Genomic DNA, 25,215 nt, shown 5'->3' on the forward strand with positions numbered 1-25,215 from the left:
TGAGCAGTTCCAGGCAAACATTTAGTACCAATATTGTATGGCAATTTCTCTGCACCCCTAACCATGGTTGCCTACAGTTATTGATCTAACTGCAGTAAGATAGCTGCAGTCAGAGGGGACTGATTTTAATCACATTCTTATGCCTCAAACTGTCACTAAAATATAATTGTGCACAAGCACTAGAGTGTCTTGGACTTCATTTAGAATTAAGTGCACCACATATTAGCTATTAAAGATGAGCCATGGATCCAAACCACAGCAGGAGCACTTTTCAAAATGAAATAGTACCTGAGCACTGCATTGAAAATTACAAAGACATGACAAAAAAACAGGTATATAATGCAGTGTACCATGTCCACTGCCTCTAGTGGACCATATTGGAGAGGAAACATCTACATTTAGAATTTAAGCACAACTATGTGATAGAGATGCAGTTACTTTGATGGTCAAGTTCAAACAAAGCTACTGCCACTTCTGTCTGCCAAATTCACATTCCTTAATCCTTTAGGGCTTTGTGAAGGCTGCAACTACAGAGCCATGTTGATTTATTTTTATCACAAGAAGTTCACAAAAGGTTCAAATGAATTTCAACAGCCCATAGCTATCTCATTTTAATAGTCCCAAAAAAGATGCAAAAATTAAGCACTGGGCAGTCCTTTTATTACAGAGCAAGGTAAAATGGATCACAATGAATCATTAATCAAATACTTTATTTACAAGTTATAAGCAGTGACATTACAATATCCACTATTGTAAAAGATGCAAAAGATTCTTACCAATAAAACTTAAAAAAAAAACAAAAGCAGTCTCTGAAACTCAAGGTTTTAATATAAAAAGTCCCAAACAAAGATATACTGGAATTCCAGGCCCCAATATCTTCCAACTTCTTCAGATCAAGTCCGCAACTGGAGAGAAATAAATTAAGTTACTGACAAATTGTCAAATAATGAGTACAGTAAACTACTAAAATATAAAGTTTTAGAAGCTCAATTGCATGTTTAGTTTTCACTTCTTAAGACAGACTGGATTTGTATACAAATTTCACAAGCTATGGTAGAGCGTATGTAAGCATTCCTGATCCCGGACAACTATAGCCCTGTGTGTTTATAGGCATTTCACCTCATAAACATCACAAACTGCAAGAAGGGCTCAGATCACCTTGCTACTTAAAATGAGCTGAAGGAAAAACCCAGAAGACGGGAGGTACCTCAAGGTTCTGAATTTAGACTGGTTCAAATAAATGTTTGCTACATGTTTTAAAAACATAAATACATTATATAAACTAAACCCAGTGTTAGGAAAACAATGCCACACCTGGAAGACAAAAGAAACCAACCCCGGAGAAAAACACACAAGAGTACAAGAACCTAATAAGCCACTGTACCCCTGCTCCCTGACCACTGCACTGCAACCAAAATCAAGCAGAAAGTTACCGTTCATTGGCATCTCGTCAATCTGCGTCGAGTAGTACTGTTCAATGTCCCGAAGGATTCGGATGTCATCATTCTTGACAAAGTTGATGGCAACACCCTTACGCCCATAACGGCCTGATCGTCCAATTCTGAAAGGTAAGGAAGTGCATCAGCTCCACGTTCAGGGCAAAGTTATTGAAAATAACCAATGAACAGACCAAAATGTCAAGTTTCATTTTAATATACATGAAGAAAGAGTTCAGATGAGCACATAAGTGCATCAAATGAATAACATCTGGTTCACATGATGGGCTACCTAAGGCCATTTCCATGATGAGGTAAGAAGCCATTCCCCAAGACTGTAATGGCTATTTAAATATGCCACCTGACACTCAATTATCAAGGGACAATACCTGTGAATGTACAATTCTCTGTTGTTGGGCAGATCGTAGTTGATAATCAGGGACACCTGCGGCACATCCAGACCTCTGGCCCAGACATCTGTGGATATGAGAACTCGGCTGAAAAAGCAAAGACATGGGTTAAAACCACTCTTCTACACCCAAGACAGGTTGAAGGAGTTTTGCCCAGTGCTTTGAGGGCAGCTTAAAGCTAAAGCCACAGCAAACCTACACTATCCGAACCAAAAGTAGGTTCTATTATTTGAGATGACTGCATCACAAAAAAAGTAGCAAAGTCACCTTTTAGATGGGTTACATTCTTAAAACCAAATACACATTCCCCTGACAAGCATTGGTTAGGCAGACCATCTTGAGGAAACTAGCAAAGCAATTTCTCTACGTGCCTTGCGCCCGATCTGAACTCTTTCATGATGGATTCTCTCTCCTTCTGTGGCATGTCTCCATGCATCGAGGACACTGTGAAGTTGGCCTCCCTCATCTTCTCGGTCAGCCAGTCCACCTACAATCACGACAAGAACAAGATCACAAAGAGATTCAGTACCATATACAGGAGTCTGCAACTAAAATGCAGCTACTGTTTTGTTCTAACAAGGTAATGTTAAAAATGAAAGAAGCAGATGCCATTCAAGTGCCCCCTGCTGTCTGTGAGATTTTCATTATGGGGACTGTTGAAAGAGACCAAGCAACGACTCTCTTCATCACCTCCGATTCCCCCAGCACTTGCACGGTCCTGGCTTTGTGGGAAAGGTTATGGGAGAGTAAGGACTAACTTCCACTTGACCGATTACCAATTTAAAATCAAATCCTTACCTTTTGCCATTTCTGTCCTAACACCTTTCCAAACCTAAGTACACCCCACCAATAAGTCTAACTGAAGCCAGAGTTTCACGGCTAAAAATTGTAATCCAACCTCATCATGTATTCTGAAAACTATTTAAAATCTAAGATTTAACTAGACCAAAGTGTGCTCATGACCTAGGTAAAATACTGCACAAAAAACAAAATTTGACAAAAGGCCACTGTTTCCAATCCAAAACATATCCACTAAGCTGTTCCACTCTTCAGAAAAGCACAAACCTTCCTCTTGGTGTTACAGAAAATGACAGCCTGCGTGATTGTCAGAGTGTCATACAGGTCACACAGCGTGTCGAATTTCCATTCTTCTCTTTCCACAGCCACGAAAAACTGCTTGATGCCTTCTAGTGTCAACTCATCACTGAAATGAGAGGTAGGGTAGGGGCAAAGGAAAAGAAACTCAATTAATGTATGAGCTAAGAGACACGTAAAGTAGTCAATTTACTTGTGAGCAGCTTTACAGTAAGACCCAAAATATGAACCCATTAAGATGAACTAAAAAAACTAACAAGTTGCAAGTGCACATCTTCCTTGGTGCAACAAATGTATATCCGGAGAGCTCTTACCGTTTGACCAGGATTCGGATGGGGTCCGTCATGAATTTGTTGGTCATCTCCAGGATTTCATGTGGCAACGTGGCGCTGATCAGACACACCTGTGTAGCAGGTGGCAGGTATCTGTACACATCATAAATCTGCTCTTTGAAACCTTGAAAAAGGAGAAAAAATGTGTTTATGTTACCATTTAAAAACCAACATTTAACACTCAATTTCAGGAAGGCCTTAAAAACCTATCTACACTACATTAATAGCCATCTATGTACATTCCTCTCAGTGTCAAGGCTTTCTACATAGGTACACAATACAATAAACCCTACACGTGTCTGAAGTGCTGTAAATAATAGTAATTTGTTAAAAGGGATATTTGTCTTAGGGTAGTAATCGCCATTATTCACCAAAACTGAAAACTGGATACCATTCAGTGATATAAACTGAATGCATCTGACATTTGAAATACTCTGAATTAGGAATTACCCCCATTTTGACAAACTACATATAACTAATAGACTGGAGCATTGTGTAGCAGGTGCTGCTGGCAAGAATACAAAAAAAGGAGCACTTTGTTGATGCAAGGTTCATAAAAGGGAAAGAGCAGCATCACCCTACCTTTGTTCAACATTTCATCGGCTTCATCAAGAACCAGCATTTTGATAGCACGGGTTCTCAGGCTCCTCCTGCGGATCATGTCTGTTGAAAGCAGCAGAGAGCGGAAACATCACAGTGAGCACCACAGAGCTGGAGGCCAGGTCTGAAGCCAAAAACGGTTTACAAGATGCATGCAACCCGTCGTACTTAGGACAAACGTGCTTCTGCAAACACCGGCACAAAAACCAAGTCTGGAGGAATTCACGCGTTCATTACCAAACACGCGTCCTGGGGTCCCTGCAACAACGTGCTGTCCATAATCCAGCTTCCGGATGTCCTCGCCGACGTTTGTCCCACCGATGCAGGCATGGCACTGCACGTTCATGTAGTCGCCCAGAGCCAGAAGTACCTAGCGAGGATTTCAAATGAAAGTGATGGCTCCGACACTACGTTCAATTGTCCCAATTCACACTGGTTTAATGAAGCCCCTGCACCCACATGGCTGTACACTTGAGCCTGCAGCCCATGAACACGCAAAAGCAAGGGCTGAGAGGCATTCAAGCTTCCACCTTCTTCAAAAAGACTGAGGTCAGGATGGAAGACTGCATTTAACTTCACTGTGAAGTTACACAGAAAAGGCTTCATTTGAAGAGGTGTTATCACAGGTTTAACTTCCAGCAAACATGTTTATTGTTATGGAAAAGATCTCATTTACAGGGGAACCGCAGTCCCAATCTCAGTTATTAAATCCCAGTAACAAGGTATAGAAATGCTACAGAATTTTACAAATTGAGCACAAAATCTTGAACTTTGTGAAAAAACTGAAAGTCACCATATTTTTGCAAACCCCTGGTCTCACCACGGGCAGGAGTGCGAGTTCCCGTGAACTGGGACGTGAAGCAGCCCTTCCTGCTCACTAGTCACTGTAACGACTAATGTAATGTACACGCGAATAATTACAGGTGGTGACTCTCATGCATCATGCACCATAAATTATTGAACAATATAAGAATCTGGGGCTTCAGACAGAAAAGATGAAGATAAATCAGGAAATCCAACCTTTTGTATTTGCCCAGCCAATTCTCGGGTTGGTGCCAAGATGAGTGCTTGTGTTTCGCGAACCTACGAAGTTTAGAAACAATTGTGAGGCACATTTAAACTGAGGCAGGAAGACAATGTGGCATTACATGTCATTTCTTGTAGATGCATCACTCACCGGGACTGATGAAAATATCAGCTGTTACACAGTGTACAACTATCATCAAAGCAATCTAGACATTTAAGCAATTCCACGTATTGATGTGCAAACTTAAACCGAAAGCTCTTTTCCCCATCTTTACAGGTTCTACTTCAAACTTCCAACAGTCTCACCTCAAGGCCTGACAGCCAGCTGTTTGACATTTGTATATCTCCCACTCATGCATAAAGACCAAGATATCGGTGTGAAACAGTTAGCAGACAGTTAATCTGCAGTCTGGAAGGCCAACTGCACATTACAGAATGGAACATTAATAGCTCAGAGAGCTGTAGTCAACAGCCAAGGTAAAAAAGTGGGACACTACAACAAGAATATGGTACAATGATTAATTCGTAGTCACATAACGATGCAATGCAATATACCGCTGTAGACCGCAGTACAAAGACTTACAATACATCCGAAAGAGCCTCGGAATGAGACCGGTCTAAGCATGAAGAATGTCTAAGCTTACAACAGAACAGATGAAAAAATGCCCATTTCTGTATTTGATGAGCAAGTAGCAAACAAAGATAACCAAGGAATAAGATGAAAAATGGTCAAGTTCTTAATGGCGCGATGCACGATTACTTCCTTCACCATACACGTTGAATTGATTTTTTTTTAAAACTGCACTTTTCCCCCCTCAGCTCCGCCAATACGCTCAAAGGCACGAAATAAAAACACAGCTTTACCTGAATATCCAAGCACTGCAGTACGGAGATACAGAAAGTTGCCGTTTTGCCCGTGCCAGACTGAGACCTGGAATGAACAAAAAGTCAGGTTTTCAACACCCTGCTCAAAACAGGATCGGCGTTCAGACTAAACGTTTTCTTCACCGCTGAGCTTACTGTGCAATGACGTCTCTTCCTTTGATGATCTGTTTAATCGCTCTTTGCTGGATAGCGGAGGGTTTCTCGAAACCTGTATAAAAAACATGAAACCAACACAGAACTCGGTTAGAACAACGCTTCTCAAGACTGAACCCCCCCATTATAACGATCTCGCCAGGGAAGGCAGACTCAGGAGCGAAAACACAAACAACTCCGCCTCCATTTACGACACCCTTAATATTTAGTCTACTTTTCCGAGTGATAAACTACAATGAAGTATTTAACATTTCGACAAAAGCTATGAAAAAGAATTGAAATATGACCTCGTAGTCAAACCGTCTGCGCACTTCTAAAAGCTTTAATTAATGCGTGCCCATCTTCGTAGGTTTTCAACACTGAACAGGCCCCAGCCTTATCCCCGGGCTCACCGTAAGCGTAGATGCCGCGGAGGAGGTCTTCCCTCAGGCCCATCGTATCAAAGGTTGGAGTCACATCCACCTCCTCGCTCGTCTCGAACTCCACTTTAGTCATGTCTTCCTCCTTCAGGAGTCGTTTCCTAACCGGTGCCGGGGCTGCTGCCATATCGAGATGGGATACAAAGGGACACCTAAAGTCAAGACTAGGAACGATACTTTTCGGGCGCCGACAGCAGGCCAAACTGCAACCAAGAGACGCGTGCTAAATGACGCTAAAAAAAGGGTCCACCGCAGGTAGTGACGTAGGATGTGGAACGGAAGTTAAGTCCACCGTCATGTGACCAGAGAGCCACCAACCCGCTAACATTAGCGTTCGAGATGAACTAATCACTAATCTGATGAGCGTGTAAGGACGCCATCTTGACTAGGTACAGTGCTTCATGGTCACCGCAACAAGTATACAACCATTGCGTCGATTTTCTCTTGAATTTTCCACTCTTGATTACAGTGTTTAAAAATGAAGCTTTTATGAAAATAAAATAATAAAAACGTTGTATATACATAAATGATATTTATATGGAGTTCAAATGATTACATATTTTTTCAGTATATGGAAGGTAGCTATATATACAGTACACGGTACAATTATGTCAATGGACGTTCGTTACATTATTTAACGATAGTCTAATTATGCAGCATTTTAAATGATCTTGGGTACTGTAATAATTTTAATTATACCTGCTAAAAAAAAGTCATTCTCCTAACATTTCATTAGCTGTGTGACTATTATCGACCTTTCATGTGTTGTCGTTTTTTTATTTTAATGTATTAACCAGAACAGGCAAAAAACAACCACGTATCGGAACCACAATAACTGCCTAACGAGGCAGGTGGAGAGGAGTATGGGGAAGCACTGTGTAGCCTTGCATCGTACATTTCACGCACAATATACGTCACCTAACGTTAAGATCTATAAAAGTGGTCAACCCTTTCAGCCATGAAATGTTAATACCGATGGTAAGCGGTGAGGAGCAACAAAAAATAATATCGGACTTTCCTATATTTTTGTGCTACAAAGGCTCCGCATCCGGTCTGTGGACAGCACTTTCCCAAAACGCCACACGGGGGACCCCGATCCACATCACCTTAACGTCATTCGTGACGTTTGTCACAACGTCTAGTTGAAGATGTAGGCTAATGTCTGGCAGAAATCCTGAAAAATGTCGAAGCGGTACAACGTGCAGAGATCTTAAGACCTTAATGTGGGGGTAAGGGACCCACGTCACCCACCCATGAAGTACAGTGCTAGGGCCGTTAATAATAATAATAATTCCTTGCATTTTATAAAGCACTTTTCATCCCAAAAGGACTCCAAAGCCATTTACAGATAGGAGGCCCTTCAGGAATGGCTGAAGTGGTGCACTCACCTGGATGATACGTGACAAGCCCCACGGCACAGCAGATCAGGAGAAGTGAGAAATTGCTTCACCAGCTGAACTAAATTTGCTGAAATTTGTGTAGGTCAGATTGTACAATTGTACATTCCACCCAGAGTGGAATGTAGCCTAAACACTGAGGTTAACATGTGCCTGGGGTCTTTAATAACCAAGTGTTCAGGACCTGGGTTTAATGTCTTACTGGAAGATGGCACCACCTACATCATTGTTCTGTCATCACACTGACACTGTAATTACAAAATCTGCTTCGGATGTTGTTTTGCTTTCTTGAAAATGTTTTTTTCTTGGTCTTTGTTAAATCACGAGAAGTTTCAGACCCGTGGAGCAGGGTGGTGCAAGCTGTTGGGTGATTCAGGTAGATCTAGCCCACTAAGTAAGCAGAGACCCCTGAAGACAGAAGTCAGAGATCTGTGGTCTGAGGAATAAAGATCACAAGCAGTACACATCACCACCATAAAAACCCCAGTGCCATCAGACTGGCTAGTTTGTGCCAGAAAGGTGTCAGAAAGAAAAGTGATTTGATAAATGTGTGTCTTCTTTTGAGCTAGACCATTGGCAAAAATCATTTGTTGTTCTAAATGTTTAGAGTTTTCTGGGCTGCACAGATACAGGTCTGAAGTTTAGGTTGGACCCATGCTTGAGAGTTTCATCTCTAAAGGTTCTGGATAAAGAATTAAAATAGGTTTGCAGTGTCACAACAACATAAAAAAACACGTCTCTCTTGTGAATTGGCACTAATATGACTAATGACATACAAAACTGGCCTCATAGAATGACAGTCTCTGTTTTTTATTTTTTATGTTTATTTCCTTCTGCTACATACATGGCTGTACACTTTACAAAACAGGTTGAACTCTTTATTTTTTTTTCAAAGCTAAAGCACCACACATTCCATGTAATACTCAGTGCTCTGCAACATATTTCATATCTACATACGTTTGTAAAAATGAACAAATTCAAGTTTAAAAAAACGGCAAAAGAAACATCTAAAATTGTGCTTTTTTTCTCAGTCAAGACTGTGATACAATAGTATACAAGATAAGTCTTTCTCACAGCACTTGACAATCTAACATGCAGGGAACAGGATCTACTGTCTCTTTCTAAAGAGAAGAAACGCTGTCTCCTAATTGAGCAGAGAAACATGCATTCTCGTGCCTTTCAAGTAAGGCCAGGGCCACGCAGATCTGAACTTGGGTTTGCAGGTACGTCACAAGTCATAATCATAAAAGTAAAAACCCATAAAGAAGTAAAGAAGTGAAGCAAAACCGATAACAAAACAATTTTGAATACTAGGCGTACATGGAGTGCTGGTCGTTAACATATTTCAGCGTCAAGACAGGCAGTGCTCTGCAGCTGGTGGATTCTCTCCTGCCATCTATCACAGTGCTGCAGAGGGGACCGCTGGATGAGGCAGACTCTTCTCCTGGTTGCACTAGTTAAAAAGAACCTTTGCTCTGGAAAATATCAACTACAAGAAGGCATTCTTCAACAGGCTTTTTACGCCCTTTCCAAAAGAATTACTTTGATTATAGTCTGCAAACCCCTTGGTGCTGCCGATTGTAAGATATGATTGACCGATGGCTATTTAACGCTGGAATCTGGCAGTCCTCAATAACCCCCAACAAAACACCAAAGTATTCTAATCATTTACAACTGTGGGCTAGTACAGGTAATACTGGGACAAAATATTTAATAGGATGCACTTTAAGGTTCTCAAAAGGTAGGGTAAAAAGTGATAGAGTTAACACTTCATTCAGGAACATCTTGCCTCTAGTCTGGGTTCAGGGTAGCAACACTTGACGTCTACGAGGAACAGTTAAAATCATATTGGCACTGCAGCTGCTTCAACAGCTAAATCAGCTGAATATTTTCAAGGCTCACTGGACAGCATCAGGGTCACAGGCATTGTTCGGCAAGTGCATACATAATCTCGCAACACACCGTTCAAAAGCTAAACGAAAACGAAACATCTGTGGTATTTATATTGTTCTAACCAAATTGTTCCCATTTTGTTCACATATATATCTCTAATACGCTCCAGTTAAGAAAGAGGTTATGGACAATGTCCCTAAACAAACCACCGTATTAACAGAGTCCTATCACGAGACGATTCCTGGGACCCCTTTGAATTCCTCTGCATTAGTCCCTGGCTTTTCCTGCCACTCCCCTCTCCTACCAGCAGACTGACAGAAAGCAGATCTGGAGCTCAAAGGAAGGTAACAGGCTATTTTACAAAACAAAACACGTCAGACTGTGCACCCATTATTTTTCACAGTCTCCCTGGACCTGCCGAGAGGCTACTTTTTGTGCTGCAGGAAAAAGACCTCAGAGCTGACGCTGGCTTTGATTTTGTGTTGACCCTTGAGCCAGCTGGAAATCAGGTTTGCAAAACGGAGAGAGATGCCAAGCTGGATGTCTGGCTCCCTTAACACGCTGACAAAAAGCCAGCATTAACAGATGGTTGTATTTTTAAATTCATTTTGGCAATTCTAAATACCCCATGCAAGCAGGTTCACCCTAATTGTTATGTTCAATTAAACCCTTACTGTACTTCGTTAAATAAGAAACAAACAAAATTTGTTTTCGTGTACTATATACTGTATAATACAGTGTAATCTTTAAAGGGGTTGAGTTATCTCTATAGTGCCAATATTATAATGAATAGCTGATCCACGGCTCAATCGTAGCCTGGCATTCAGTCCATCACACACCACTGGAAAATGTGTAGTTCAGGAGGGGTTTAATTGTGACTATACCAGGGTGGATTCTCTAAGATGGCAAACAGGCCTGCTATAAGTAAAGCTCCAGGTGAGCTTCCTCTGCTGTAACGAGAACAGTACAACAAAGACGTGTAGGGCCTGTTGTGCAAGGTATGGAGATCTAGCAGATTCAAGTCAAAGAAAATGAGCAATGACAGCAGCGGGATGCACGCTCTCTAGCCCTGTGAACTTTATAACACACAGTCATCTTTTCAGCAGACAGACAGAAGGCCTTTGACATGTTGACGAAATGTTGACAGTGTCTAATAAACATCCTCGGAGTAGAGAGTGTGCATCCTGCTCGTCCCGGTGCTTTGATTGATACCCATCAGAAGGCATTTCAGTAACACTGGGTGTGCTTTCTCCTCTTTTTTTATTTTAAATAGCAAATCATCTGCTCTTGTTCTGTTGTTGCATTGCATTGTGTTTCTCACTATGTTTTCTGTGTTCCACGGGACACTGGCGTATAGTTTCTCCCTACACAACGACAGATGATCAGATTACCACACATGGCCCATTGTTTACCAGAGTGGCCACAACTCTGGAATGTGTCTAGTTTAAATAACACTCAAACCCAGCCAGTGCCATTAATGCTGTATTCTCCTTCACTAGGGCCAGTCAGGGTGGGAAAGAGGCCAGCTGTTGCTGGTTTTGTACTGCTTAGGAGAATCACAATGGAGCTCTACCACCTGCCAGTCTCCTGTTGTAAAGAAAAGGAATTGTTCTGGAGCATGTGACGTGGCACCCTTACCACAGTGCTGCACGGTGTGCGTTAGCCAGGTGTCTTTGAAGTGGACTGTTCAATTCCACAATGACTTCCGCCTGAAGATGTGCCTTTTTTCTTTGCAACACTACGCTAGAGGATTAAAGCAAATTTAAGCAAAAACACTTCCATCTCAAACCGCAGTATGACTGGAGAACGTTTGTCCAAAAATTTGGATGTGCATTAGTCAAAAGCCAAGTGATTTTCAGAAAATCTCAAAATATCTTTGCAGGACTTAAATCGGCAGGCTCGAGTCTTATATCTGATCACTTTTAACAGGGAGCAGAATGCGGTCTCTCTGAAATGTGATTTCTTTTAGCTATGTGATTGAAGAGATGGTTATAGAGGATAGAAAACAGGAGAAGTGGAGGAGGCTCAGTCTGTAATAGTCTCACAATGCAATCAACAAGCGTGCAAATGTAAGAGCAGCTGCAATGGAAATAGTCCAAATCATAATACTAAAAGGTAGCTGTGCCCTTTTCACAGTAATTGCTCAGATTAGGCAACATTAGTCAATTATAAAAAAAATTTCAACTCGTCATAAAAATCTATTGCTGACAATTAGGAATTTTAACTTAAATACATTGTACCAATATTTTAACGAGTAGGAATATGTCAAGAAATTAATGTAGCTCATAAAAAGGAAAAAAAAGGTCAGGCACAGCCGGGGAGAAAGGATTCCCTTGTGCATCTGTTAAAATCTAGACCTGATTTTCAGCTGCTCCCTTGATTGTCCTGAATCTGCCTTATCTTGCAAAGTCTCCCCACCCCCCATACCAACCACGTTTCATCTTATCTTGGGATTCAACTCCTGTTCTGGAACGCCACTGTCTCGCTCGTGTTGTGTATTGTTTTAAAGCACTCGGGAGTATTTTCTTCTTCTTGTGTTTTCTTGCCTGAGGCCCGTGGAGAAAGTCTAGTCGTTTGAAACAAAAATCTCTCTTTAGGCAATGAGCGACGCTGTTCTCTACTAATAAGCATAACGAACCTAAACGAAACACAGACAACCAAACGACACCAGCGACTGGACTGATGCGACTCCTGCAGTCACCAAACTGAGGCGGCTTTTAACGGGGGGGCCGACTCAGAACTCCTCCTCGGCTCCTCGTTAACTCCTGCGTGTGGTCAAGGTGCTGGGCGCTCAGGAAGCCCAGGCTCGCTGCTCGGCCCGGCGGGGGCCTCAGAGGATGGTGCAGAAGAACTTCTTCTCCCGGAAGGGGTTCTCGGAGGCTGGCACGGGCACGATGAGCGGGTCCTCCCGGATGTGGGCATCGCAGTACGCCATGAGGTCCGCCGCCGCCTTGGACACCTGCAGGAGAGACCACACGGGGGGAATAAACGCACGGAACGCTTCCATTCCGTCCCACGCTCCCTGTCCTGGAGTGAGGGAAGCCTGCCTGCCGGGTACTGCCAGCGTCACACCCCATGGCTTTTCCTAGGATTTTCCATCGTAGCCGCCATTTATATAATCGTAAGAAAATCACGGCGAGTTGTAGAGTCGCAACACGCGCCTGTTACCATCAGTTGTGTAGTGTGACACCCCCAGCGACTCAGTCATAGCGCTCTAAACAGCCCCTACGACTCTCTGCGACTCGCTACGACAAAATCAAACTGGTGGGCTCTTGTGTCTGCGACAGTCAACAGCCAATGATCGCTCAACGTGGAAGTGCAATGCATACCATGCCCACAAACAGTGAAGAACAATGGCGGTCAAACCATAATGTCCACGGCCGAACAAATGTGGTCTATTTGCAACGCGCAACGCGAGATTTGGAACCGTGATGAAAAGTCGCGAGGTAATCGTGTGATTAGTCACCCCCTGCGATTCCTAGTCGTATAATTTGACACCCTCTAGGACAGGAAAGGCAGCCAGATTCAGCAACTGCAGTTGTTAAATCTCACATGCTCTCCGACTAGAAGTCGTGTCGAGTCGTGTAGTGTGACGCCGGCATAAGCAAACGAAAGCAATCAGAATGGGCAGGGCAGCTGCCAGGGCAGCCTTTGAAAATATTAAGAAAACAATTGGCTTTAGAAAAAATATAATAACAACAAAACATTTACTTTCTAGATCTGTAAACTGGGAAATTCCACATCTGCAATGACCACATGGAGAGTACCCATTAATACAGCAGGGCGTTTCACTGAAGCAGAGCTTCTTGCTCAAGGGCATTCCCACCTGAGATCTGAGCTCATAAAACCACAGTTACAAGTCCAGAGCCCTAACTACTGCTCCACACCCACAGTCCAAAAAATGCAGTGTTTTATTTTTCAGTCACATAAGATTAATGGGGCCTTTTGTTGTCACGACTGTGGATCCTTTTGGTTCTCTTCTTAATTAAGATCTTAGCTGCAACACAGCTTGGCACTGAAGTTTGAACAGAACCTAATTAGTTCTGCAACAACCACAATATCCAATGGTAATGCACCCTTTGTGGGAGCAGTTTTGGAGAGTCTTGCAAAATGAAAATTATAATAATACTGTGAATCAAAAACCTGAAACAAGGGCACGAGGTCAGAAGTGTGCATGATCACTAGTAATCATTTCCAAAATGTACACTCCTGAGTGCACAACCAGAATCATATCTATTGACTCTTAAGTTTTAAAGATGCATTATTAGATCAATGGAAACCAGCACATGCAGAGTAACAGTTTAATTTCTGTCACAGGCTCAAAACAGTTTGACATTACATTAAGTGGGAGAGGCCCCTGTGTAAAAACAACTGAAGGGAAAGAGGAGCTCCCGAATTCAAACCGAAGAAGGAATTCTCTAAGTATAGAAAACTGCCTGTTTGTGACATCATACATCCCACACCCTCGAAGGTGATTTCAAGAATTCCTGGGAATTCTGTTTTAGAGACCAACTGGAGGGGGGGAAAGCAACATTCCAGCATTCTCAGTCACTGACTGCCTGTGGAAAGAGCCGTTCCACTGTGACGTTTCAGATTCTGAAGTTAAACTGGGGCGAAAGGTGTGGAAGAGGGAGACAGGAGAGGGAGCTCACTGTGTGCGGAGCAGCCAGGGAAACATGGCTGGTGAGGGCAGGTGAGGAGTCCGAGTCTGAGCGAACTGGCGCTCACTGTTGGCCTCAAGAGCTGGGCACGCAGACAACCAGACGACTCCCTTCTTACAGAGGACATGAGTGACATAACCAGAGACATCCAGGGAGAGGGGTGAGTGGAGCTGAAGTCTTCACAGTGACCAACAATGTGACCAGACCATATTGATCGTCTGTCTCTCCACCAAAAGCACCCCCAGTTTCAAAAGTGAAATGCCCGACACAAGCGTAGTGTGGTTGTCGCGAACATTATTTTTAATGGACTGTTAGAAATGATGAGCCAGTGTTCCAGCTGCTGACATGCCCTTCCATTTCGAACTCTCGGGAGATGAAAATGCATCACGGACGAGGAACGCCCTGCAAATACACAGGAAACACAGCTACCGAGAAATTCCTCTCTGAAATGTGCCACAGATATTGCTTAAACCCTGCGTGGGAGGATGTAAAATGGAGTCTGCTCCTTGATGGATTCTGTTACCATGGCTCTCCAGCGCTTTTATTCCTATGCTCTGGTCATGTCACAGTTTGGTCAAAACCAACTTCGTCTGAAGCTCTCCCCATTTCCGTTAAACAATAGCTCCGCACCTCTTCCCTCTTCCACTCAAGGAAGCATCAGTTTGGATCATATTGCTGGAAAAGGTGTAAGTGAAGCGCTCGTTCACTCCACTCTTGCTCTCCTACTGACTCTACATGACTACCTATGTGGATATGGGTTTGCTACAGCTCTCTGTGGCCATGAGTGACAGCACCCCTCCTTCTGAGCTGGGCAGGTGAGAGGATGTTGGCGCTGCAAGGCCATCAATGACAGGGGATCAGTGTTTATTTTTAGGGACCAGGGTGGGTTTGGAAATGTACGGGAATGGGCAGATTATTTGGGATGGGGGATTACTTCACGACATTGTTTCCTTTTAATTTTATGTTTAGCCTTCAATGGCCTGGGGGTAGATTAGTGCGGTGGGTAAGCCTTAGGATTCATAACTGACAGGTTGTGGGTTCGAGTCTCCACTGCAGACAGTGCTGTGGTACCATGAGTGAGGTACCGCACCCCAGTTGCTCCAGTCCACCCAGCTGTTTAAGTGGGAATGAGGTAATCCCTGCAATGGACCAGTGTCTCAAGCAGGGGAATCACCTGCTCTCTATCCTACCTATACTCCAGAAACCAGGATTAGCTCTGGTATGGAGTTTATTCTGCTTTACCTGTTAAAGGCTTAGTCAAGTATTACTCAATAATCCGAAGAACGTGGGTATCTCATCAAGGTATTACATCCTATAAGAAATTCAAATTCAGGATGTGGTGAGGTCCAATGAGCTATCCTATATAGTCCAGTGTTGCACCTAGCATTTGAGGAAATCCCAAAAAACCAAACAAATGTACATTTACTGCAGCAAGACAGACCTCTGAGGCAGTCCTGGAGAACGGCTATTTATGTCTGACCTTGTTTTTTTTTTTTTACATTTATCTTTTCCACACAAAGCTTCAAACAAGCAACGCACATGCCGGTCAGCTCAGGTGTTCTTCCACTTTTAAAATCCGAAAGCCGAAGCTGGTAAAAAAAAAAAAAAGAATCAATAAACACGGATCCGCAGGAGTCTCTGAACTCACCGTGTCGTCTTTCCTGCTGCTACAAATGCGACTCCAGATCTGCTGCTGGTGCCTGGGCTGACATGTCATCCAGTTGGACGAGCTAGAATTATATGCCGCACTGATGGCGGTGAGGCCCTCTAATTACCACATATCTCGTTCCGCCATGCGATTGAGGAAATAATGAATACTCCTACCCGCTATCAGCTGAACATGTACTTTGTTCCTACAATCGATACCTCCTTCCACTGGCAGCCCCATAATTAGATTTAGAGATGAGCGGAAGAGGCCAGAGTCAGTTCTACTAGGGAGAAAGACAGCGCCTGGCAGGGGTGTGTGTGTGTGTGTGTGTGTGTGTGTGTGTGTGTGTGTGTGTGTGTGTGTGTGTAGGGGGTTATTACAACTCAAGGCAAAAAGAAACTATTAAACTTGCTACATGGCACAAAACAGCTGAGACTACCTGAAGAAGGCAGCAGGCCTTTCCTGTAAAACAAGCCCCTTATCCCTGACTTCCAGTCTGGTCCGAATCTTAAATGGGCAGTTGGCCTTGTACAAGTTTTATTTCCCTGCAGTGATGTGCCACGCAGTCTATAAATGAGAAAATGTGAAGGTATTCACTCCAGTCATATTCATTTTGTTTTGTAGCTGTCATGCTCAAATGTGAATAGTACCCTTTTAGAAAGAAAGAACAGGGTCTAAGCTAAAGTTGAGATTTTTTTTGTCCTTTGAAAGAACAAAAACAGAAAAAAAAGGCCAACATGTAATGAAAAAATGATATACTTGTAGAATACGTTTCACTCTGGTAATTACAGTGCCCTTCCCCTGACACACAGGGTAATAGCTGGGGGAGATACACTGTACACCAGTTATGTAATTAAGGAGCTTTAAGATAATGTCACAGCCCTGGAGAGCAGGGTTCCAGTCAGTTTTAATAATGCTAGCAGCTTCATTAAGCATACAGCATCACAAGGCATCTTCTACATTCTTTGTAATAAACTGTGTCCGTATAAAATCAGTAAGGCACTTCAAGACAAAGAAACAACACTGAAAAAACATGAACAAGATTTCTCCGTTCTGTTTCACCTTGCAGTGTTTCTAAACTCAAAGAGTTCATGTGACCAAGCTTCTACAATTCCATGCCTCTGAAGTCAGGGTGTATCCATCCCCCACAAAATGGACTTCAAATACAAATACAGAGGTTAAAAAGATTTCTCTATAAAAACATCATCGGCATGATAAACATCCTCAGACTGTCAGATGTACGTATTTTGTATCCAGACAATATTTAGTCCTTAGTCTTAATTTTTCTATAGCATTAATAAAGCCATACCAGAAAATACAGGTTTGATCATTTCCATCTGTTTGTTTATTTGTTAGGAAATCTGATTCCTACCACTGACAGTATCTCTGTTGTGCTGTTGCATGTGCTTGATAACATAAAACATCAAAAACAGGACAGCTTGTCTTGTTGCAGTGTGCACTGAATAGAATGAATTTTACTTGGATTTTCATTCTTTATAGACTTGGTTAAAGGCAAAATAAGTGAAACTATCTACCGATCTTTATATCTCGGAGGCCTTCCTTTAGTTGTATCTCTTACACTGTTTATCAGGGCATCAAGCTGTGCTGTGTCCAGTAAAGTCATCACCTCTGTCAGCCTAACGGAGGTCTGCTCTCAGTGCTGCACAGACAGCCAATGTGACTAATGTCCTGGGATCAGTTCTTTCAAAACTTTGCCGTGTCCAGCTCACTGCAACTGGAACTGAAGCTTCAATTTAGGAAAGGTTGAGTCCTTGTGGGATCTGATGTTACAGGAAATCGAAGGAGCGCGCACCCACTAGTAATCCAATAGCTGTAGATCTTTGCAAGACTAGACACTGATCTCTCATACAACAGAAAAAGAAGGGTGATTTGCCCACACACTGAACCGGTAACACAGCTGAGATCTCTTATTCACCCAACTGCAACATAGTTTAACATGTGAATAACCACAGTTAAAGTATTCTTTTCACCTCATTCATCAAGTTGTTTTGTTTTCCAGAAACTGGGTTAGGTCTAGCATCAGGGTTACAATTAGCTGCATAAGTACAATTATAAGCAATATGCAGACCCCTGTGGTCTAGCAAATGGCCTTTGAGAAAACAAAGTAATCTGTAGGTGAAAGCTGGTCATCACAGGGCAGGGCAATTAGATTGACCATAACATTATTTGCAGCAACAGACAGCATGATGCATCTGCAATATTAGTACAAAATATAGTAAAATAAAGTACAGAACTTAACTCAAATGGCCCATGAGAGCCGAATTGTTTTTTTTAATGATACTTTTAAAAAGACAACATCTTTTCACTGAATTTGAAAATCACAGATATTATTACAGAATGTCAGCTTTCAAATGCAGTGTCCTCACTACTTATACGTGCATTCAGTCAGACAGTTGCAGTACCTTCATCCTGTCCATACAGGCCTCCATCTTCAGCTGCTCCACTGCCTTCCTGGCCTGTGATATACTGGCTGTGCTGTTGTTGGCCATGCCGTCCTTCATTGTGGCTACCTAAACAGAGAAGATAACATCACAGACACAGAGCTCGGTGACATCACAAACACAGAGCTCGGTGACATCACAATCACAGAGCTCTGTGACATCACAAACACAGAGCTCGGTGACATCACAAAAACAAGTGCTGTGCACTTAGGACACATCTCTGCAAGTTTGATGAATTGGTTGGACACACAGCTCTCTTTGCTCTTCCATTTCTTTGCTCTTCCATTTCTGGCACACATTTATTAACACCCTCTCTCTGCATGTCTTTGCCTGCCTGTAGGAGGTGCTGTAGGGGGGTGGGGGTGGGGTGCCTTATACTGAGGACCATGCGGTATAGGATCCAAGAGATGGCATGCCTGTGCACAGCCTAGATCAATTTACGAAACCGGACTTGGGCAAGCAGAGTCAGTGGGCATCACTGCTAGGGTCACTGAACCCTGCCCCAAGGACTCTGAAAACAAAGGTTGATTGAAAATGTTGCCTGGGAAACACTCTGGAGGAAAGTCGCTGCAGGCTTCAGGACAAGCAGACAAGCAGCACCGGTAGAAACGAGAAACAAACAACGCCGGGGACTGGATGCCATGACCATCATTCCTCTCCAAGAGCACGCACCTTTCCTCGCCGTCACCACCTCCGAGCGCTTCACTCTCCGCACGAGTGTGTAGGAGCATTCCGTGGAGATCGAAACGAGTGCCAGCGCAACGTGCTGCACGCCGTCCACTCCAACGTGTCGTTGTTGAACGGCATAACAGCTGAAAGGGCCTCGCAAAGGCAAAACAGAAGAGGCAGCCAGGTCACGCCGCCTAGGCCTCACATTGACAGTGTTTTTCACAACTCCACCACGCGTCAGGCGTTTAAGGCAGCCAGCTCTTTACTGCGCAACATTTCAGGAGAATTTCAGAGGAAGATGGTTCTCATAGTAAAATTCTTTGAAGCCTGGGAGTATGGGAATTCTGGAGCACTTTAATTCCCAGGGGACACATGATGCTGATGCAGGAGACAGGGAGCTGTTCAAGTGTTCCCTGTTCTGATGAAATTCAGTCTTAGCTTGTAGCTACCTCATATCTTGTTGGATGTTGTAATCATACAGTAGACAAATTCTCCTCTTCAGTGCTTATTGCAAATTTCAACACACCTATTGTTACATAGCTTATGTCACTATAACACCAGTAACCTAGAAGATACAAATCTAACACAGGGAAAATCAATGAATCAGAATTCTGCTACTTGGAAAATTATTAAAATGACTGGATGCTGGGGAAAATGATTAAATTGGTTCAAACGCCTAAATGAGCGCCTGAGTGAAGTAAGAGCCATCGGATCTCCAGAGGATCGGACTTCATGAACAAAGCCCTGAAAGGTCAGGAAAAGAGATCCTGTCATTGCTGGTTCTAAAATGCACGCTTGGAGAAAAGAGACTTCATTTACAGTTTCGATAAAACATTTTACACCTGGAACTGTGAATTTTAACTGGCTAGATCTGAATCCTTCCCCCCTCTGAATCCTGTTGGGTCAAATACACAATTTTTAACAAAGTGAGGGTTCATTCTGCAGCTGACAGTAAAAAAGAAAGCACCTGACAGCACTTAGCTATCTTTGAAATTCAAGCAGCCTACTGCCCTAATGCCTGTTAATGCAGCTCCTTGTGATCAAGGGACTAGTTTTCATAGTGATCCCTGTTCCAGTTTGCAGAGGCTCGCAGGCAAGCACACGCCTCACTTGAAATAATTCAGCCTCCGTGCCTGTGCTACTTTTAAACGCCTGTGTGGCGATATCAAGCATACAGGCTGCAAATGACTTTTAAAATTGCATTAGCACAACAGGAGCAATTTTTAACACAGCGACTGAGTTGGCGCGTCACACTTGCCAGCTGTGTCGCACACAGGACCTCAGCAGCTTGTTTCAAGGGATCAATACAAGATGAGGAAGGTTCCTCTCTGAAAAAAAAACCAACTGAAATCCCACATAATGTAAGTATGTGACAATCCTTCAGTTTTAATCTCTGGTGGCAGATATACTCTATGTGCGACTATCTTTAGGTTATGATTTGACATTAAATGTTCCAGGTTTTACACCAGTCCTTTCTTGCCTATAGCCATAAAAGCTGCAGGACAGCAATGGTGCCTGCAGCTTCTGTACTCCCAAAACTGCCCTACAATCCTTCCCCATCTGCCCAGGGTTTTGATCCAACCCAGAACACTAACAATTTACTTTCTCAATGCTTACATTTAATCATGCAATATAATTGCATTTTCAAGCACGTGTTAAATATAAGCATGGGTATGTTAGCATGTGGCAAGCGATGCATGTGAATTGAAAGTATATGATTGGGGTGGGATTAAAAAGCAGCAGTAATTGTGGGAGTATTGGGCGGCATTGCTTTAGCAGACTGGAACCTAAAGCAGAGGAGCTGGTAAAAGAAGCTCTCGACTGACCATCATTTCTTGCTACCAGTACCCACTCATGTCAAAGACCAAATAATTATAAAGCTAGCTCACCAGAGTGAGCTCATCCAAGCTTGTTTGATACCTGCTGAGCTAAAACAGGTTTAATGACCGCACTGCCTCCCACTTGAAGAATCTCAGGAATTTCTTCCTCTGTAAGGTAGTGCGGGGAACCAGTGTGAGCTTCAAGCAGACACATGGGCTTGATTTCTCAGTCCATCGTCTCTTACAAACACACCACACCGAACTGGGGAAAAGCCTGCCGTTAAAAGGCTCCGTATCCTTTTGGGCACAAAAATTGTTACAATATTTTTAAATTAAAAATAAAAGAACATTTCAGAGAAATGTTAACAATTGTATCTAATGGCACTTAGCCCCATGGTCACAGCTCATACAGTCATAGGCTGACAGCCTTTTGTGTCACAAGACAAAAAAAACCATGATCACTTCATCTCAGTGGTGCTTGTTTTTCACAACAATAGCTTGAATCTTGGCTCCCCCTGCTCCCTCATTAGTGACCCTCTTGGCTCAAGTTCAGTGACGCCAAAACACTACCCACACCAAAATCTGGAGGCCGCTGGAGCCAGAAGAGATTTGTGGAATCTGGATTCTAGGCTGTTCTTTTGTAGGGTTCTCTCTACAAGAATGACTTAAAACCTACAACACTTTCCAGGCCAGATTCCCTCTACTGCAGGACAGCCACACCTTGCTGTCCAACCCCCATGTCTTGCTGACAATCAAAGTTTGGTGAGTCCATGCAAAGTAGAAAGGTCATTCATTCTACAGTTCTCATGTCAGAGGTCCCCCACAGTGCTTTAATGCTGTAACCTCTCACAATCCCACAAAAATAACTGGCTTTCCTCAACATCCACCTGACATCTCCAGCAAATCTGCAGGATGCAGACTGGACAGCCTCAGTGTTGACACGCAGTAACATTTCTGTGCCAGCAGCACCACTACAAAGCCGATCGGCTGGAGGAGTAACTGAAATTCAGGGGGCAACTTGAGGATGGCCAGACAGTACAGGAGCTGAATCTAGCCAGGACACCAGGATTAATATCCCAGCTCTTACGAACACTGTCAGGGCATCTTTAACAACCAAGCAGCTTGGCTGAGCTCATTGTCTCATTTGAAGGAGAGGCTTTAGGGATTGGCTGGAACAAAACACCCTGAAGGACTAGAAATCCTTTATTTCAATAAATGATTTGCTTAATGGATCAATAACCTAAAAGCGTTCCAAGTGATTTAGGGTGTAATATAAACCCAACTGGGCTGAGTTTCACCAGAAGCACTCAGAACCACTGTCTCTGGACTCCTCATTGACTTTGGGGATCCCACTTTTTCAAGCAAATGAAAGAGCATTTCAGGTTAGGGTATCACACATCACATTAAGTCATTTAATTGGCTGCATGCTTATTTTGTGATTATGTAATGGCAGACACAGGAAGGGTACATTATCACAGTCATCATTGTAGTCATCTGCTCCTACAAATGTCAGGTTTGCCTGAAACACAGAACAAGCTGATGGATGAACCTGGTGTCCAGGTGTCCAGAGGTTAGAGGTCATGTGTAAACAGAAGTATAACTGAGATCATGTGAAGAGGATCCAGCCAATCACAGCTGAAAAAGCCAACACATTCTCAGAAGGTGTGTTAGCTGGCAGCAGGAAAAACACAAGGTAAATATAAGATAAATTAATCTAAACATTAAATAAGAGTTCACGCAGATGACTTCATGTAACCCTACCAGCACAGCATGGAAGTATATTAAAAGATTGTTTGGAATTCACATTTAATTGGTGCAATAATGAATTATTAAACCATTCGATTTATTTCATTTATAACTAATTTAATCCCTTAAAATCATTCAACACCTTGATCAATTTCAAACACACCGAAGTAAAACACACCGGCGACAATTTGTGCTCCCACTCGGAAATACGACTCCCGTGAAACCGAGCAATGCGATTGGAGATGCACAGACCGAGCCTTATATTTTAAAACGTTTGTGTAGCGACTTTATACGGCAACCCGACAATACCTTTACAAAGCCAACATAAAACAAGTAGACAACACTGTTCTGTGCGAAACTTGCTGCAGGAATGGGAATGTCCCTGTGTTTGCAACACGACAAATAAAAGCTCCTTCGCGATTGCAGATGAGCTATTTTAAAGCAGGTAGTTCATCTTTTGGCGAAGCCGCGGTCGGCTACAGTACAGTACGAGGATCTTCAACAGGAATTATGCACGAGGGGTGGGGGTTCGAATAAATCTTTAGGGAGGACGAAATGAAATGTTGAAAAGACACGTCTTTGAGGGGGGCGCGTCTAGATGTCTTCAAAGACTGAAAACATCGATAATTTTTAAATAGACGTGAGAGAATCCACAATACACATTCCCCCCATTTCTTCATACCTCCACGAAGGCTCCATTTACCTACTACTAGAGGATGAACTAGCGGCACTACGACTGCACCCTCCAAAAGGGCATTAAAATTTTCTGAGGAGCCTCTTCATGTCGTACAGTAATTATATGGGTCAACCAGCACTGCCAGTCAATTCTAGCACCTCAATGTAGCGCTACCAAGGCACACTTACAGTGGAGATATTATATATATATAAAATGTCATCCAAAAAGGCAAAACCCAGTAATTGACTCACTGCCATTGTTTTACCAAATTCCAGTCTCCAACGCTCAACGTGAACATTTCATTGCTGTTTGATCTCTCCGCGAAAAATCTGTATATTTTCACCTTCTATTTGCTTGTTCATAAAGCTTGCTTAATAGCTAGAACCATGTTTGTTGTTCGCTATAGGTGTTAACCTTGCAGAGCAGGCATTATCCCTTCGTATTGCATTGAGCGTGTCACGGACATAAGGACGCACTTTAAAGAAAATCAGTTAAGCATCACCTACCTGCACGGAGAATTGCCCGGTATTCAGAAATCGGGACCGATTTCACCTACAAAGGATCAGCAGAATCAGAACTAGGGGGCGAGAGGACTCGCATCCAGTTAAAACACAGCAACGAGACGCACTCTAGCCAGTTACATTAGAAGCAGACTCGATAATAGCCAATTTTGGTTCTTCGGCATCGTGCTATTATTAAAGCGATTTTAAGAAACCTTCTCCTGTGCTCTCTGAATGCACGCAGGCGTCCTGTGAATAGACACAGATCTCGGATTCTGAGAAATGCACCACCCGGTCTGGATCAGCACTGCCAGGTTTGGAGAGATGATGATAAATGCAGTTGGGGGAAGACCTGCTCCTTAGGACGAGGAAAATGTAGGGCACGGAGGGGTGTCGCTAGCCATTAGACACCCAGAAACGAAGGCTGTTCTTGCTAATGGGCAAGTAAAACGATTTGTGAGGATTGCGTTGGCAATCTTGGACGCTGGCGCACAGGGGCTGTCAGAAACGGTTTCGTTTCGCCCAGATTCTCTGACACCGACCGGTTGTGCGCCTCCCCGCCCTTCCCTTGCTACAGGAGTGTGAACATGGCATCCGCTGCATTTTAATTGTGCCTCGCTCAACCGGCCCTCATTGCAGCACGGTGCTCTGGGGACGGAGAAGGCTTCCCTGCTTAATTTTACATCACAGTTTTGCATCACTGGGTCTCCCAGTTGGTCCATCTTGAGAAGTGAGCTACGGTCGTAGAAGGATTCATCAGGAAAAAAAAAAACCCAAAGCTGTCGCACTGCAATCTTTAGCTGGTCTTAGATGCAAAATATCTTTGTAAAATATGATCCATGTTTAAAAAATGCGGTACCAAAAACACGAGTTGGCAATGTATAAATCGAGTAATTTATCTTGCTTCATCTATTCACTGTGAGCATGATAGCGTATTTTTTTAAAGATGTAATGCTTCTACCTAAATAGATCTAGCATAGCAGTATTTTCAATTAACAGGCAATTGCAAAAACATAATTTGCTATGTTGTAAATTTACAACATAAATAAGTTGATGGTCAAGCTGGATCTTCACAGGATGACCATCCTAACTGATTTGTATACACCAGTTTTGTTCTACATTATATTTCATTAGTTATTATAAAAGGGCTTGGTCAAAACAATAACATATACAGTAGTTTAAGGTTTAGGTTTATTTTCTTCTTGATTTTTTTTTTGCTATTGCAATCGTATACTAATTCATTTGGTATTCCATTTTTCCCCTGTAGATGGAAATTTGTCATGTGGCATTGTGGGGTAAAATAAGTATTCATATATCTAGAAAGAGCTACTGACTTCCAATGTAGCCAGGAGAACTCATGCACAAGTCCTGCCATAAAAACGGAGCT

General features: G+C 42.9%; 2 protein-coding genes across 2 annotated transcripts; both read right to left on the reverse strand.

Moving 5' to 3' along the window:
- Positions 1-638: 638 nt before the first annotated feature.
- eif4a3 (eukaryotic translation initiation factor 4A3) lies at positions 639-6,634 on the reverse strand. Its single transcript, XM_088934432.1, has 12 exons — positions 6,330-6,634; positions 5,920-5,992; positions 5,764-5,830; positions 4,894-4,956; positions 4,111-4,243; positions 3,856-3,936; positions 3,256-3,397; positions 2,912-3,050; positions 2,218-2,333; positions 1,826-1,933; positions 1,434-1,561; positions 639-905 (listed from the first exon to the last, which is right to left on the reverse strand). The coding sequence occupies exons 1-12, from the start codon at positions 6,481-6,483 to the stop codon at positions 889-891; spliced, it is 1,221 nt and encodes a 406-aa protein (XP_088790558.1). The 5' UTR covers positions 6,484-6,634; the 3' UTR covers positions 639-888.
- Positions 6,635-8,534: 1,900 nt separating this feature from the next.
- Positions 8,535-24,419, reverse strand: gng4 (guanine nucleotide binding protein (G protein), gamma 4). Its single transcript, XM_088934434.1, has 3 exons — positions 23,831-24,419; positions 18,379-18,482; positions 8,535-12,605 (listed from the first exon to the last, which is right to left on the reverse strand). Exons 2-3 carry the CDS (start codon positions 18,475-18,477, stop codon positions 12,477-12,479), a joined length of 228 nt encoding a protein of 75 aa, XP_088790560.1. The 5' UTR covers positions 18,478-18,482; positions 23,831-24,419; the 3' UTR covers positions 8,535-12,476.
- Positions 24,420-25,215: the final 796 nt, after the last annotated feature.

This window comes from Atractosteus spatula, chromosome 15, assembly GCF_055471065.1.
Source record: "Atractosteus spatula isolate fAtrSpa1 chromosome 15, fAtrSpa1.hap1, whole genome shotgun sequence".
NCBI lineage: Eukaryota > Metazoa > Chordata > Actinopteri > Semionotiformes > Lepisosteidae > Atractosteus > Atractosteus spatula.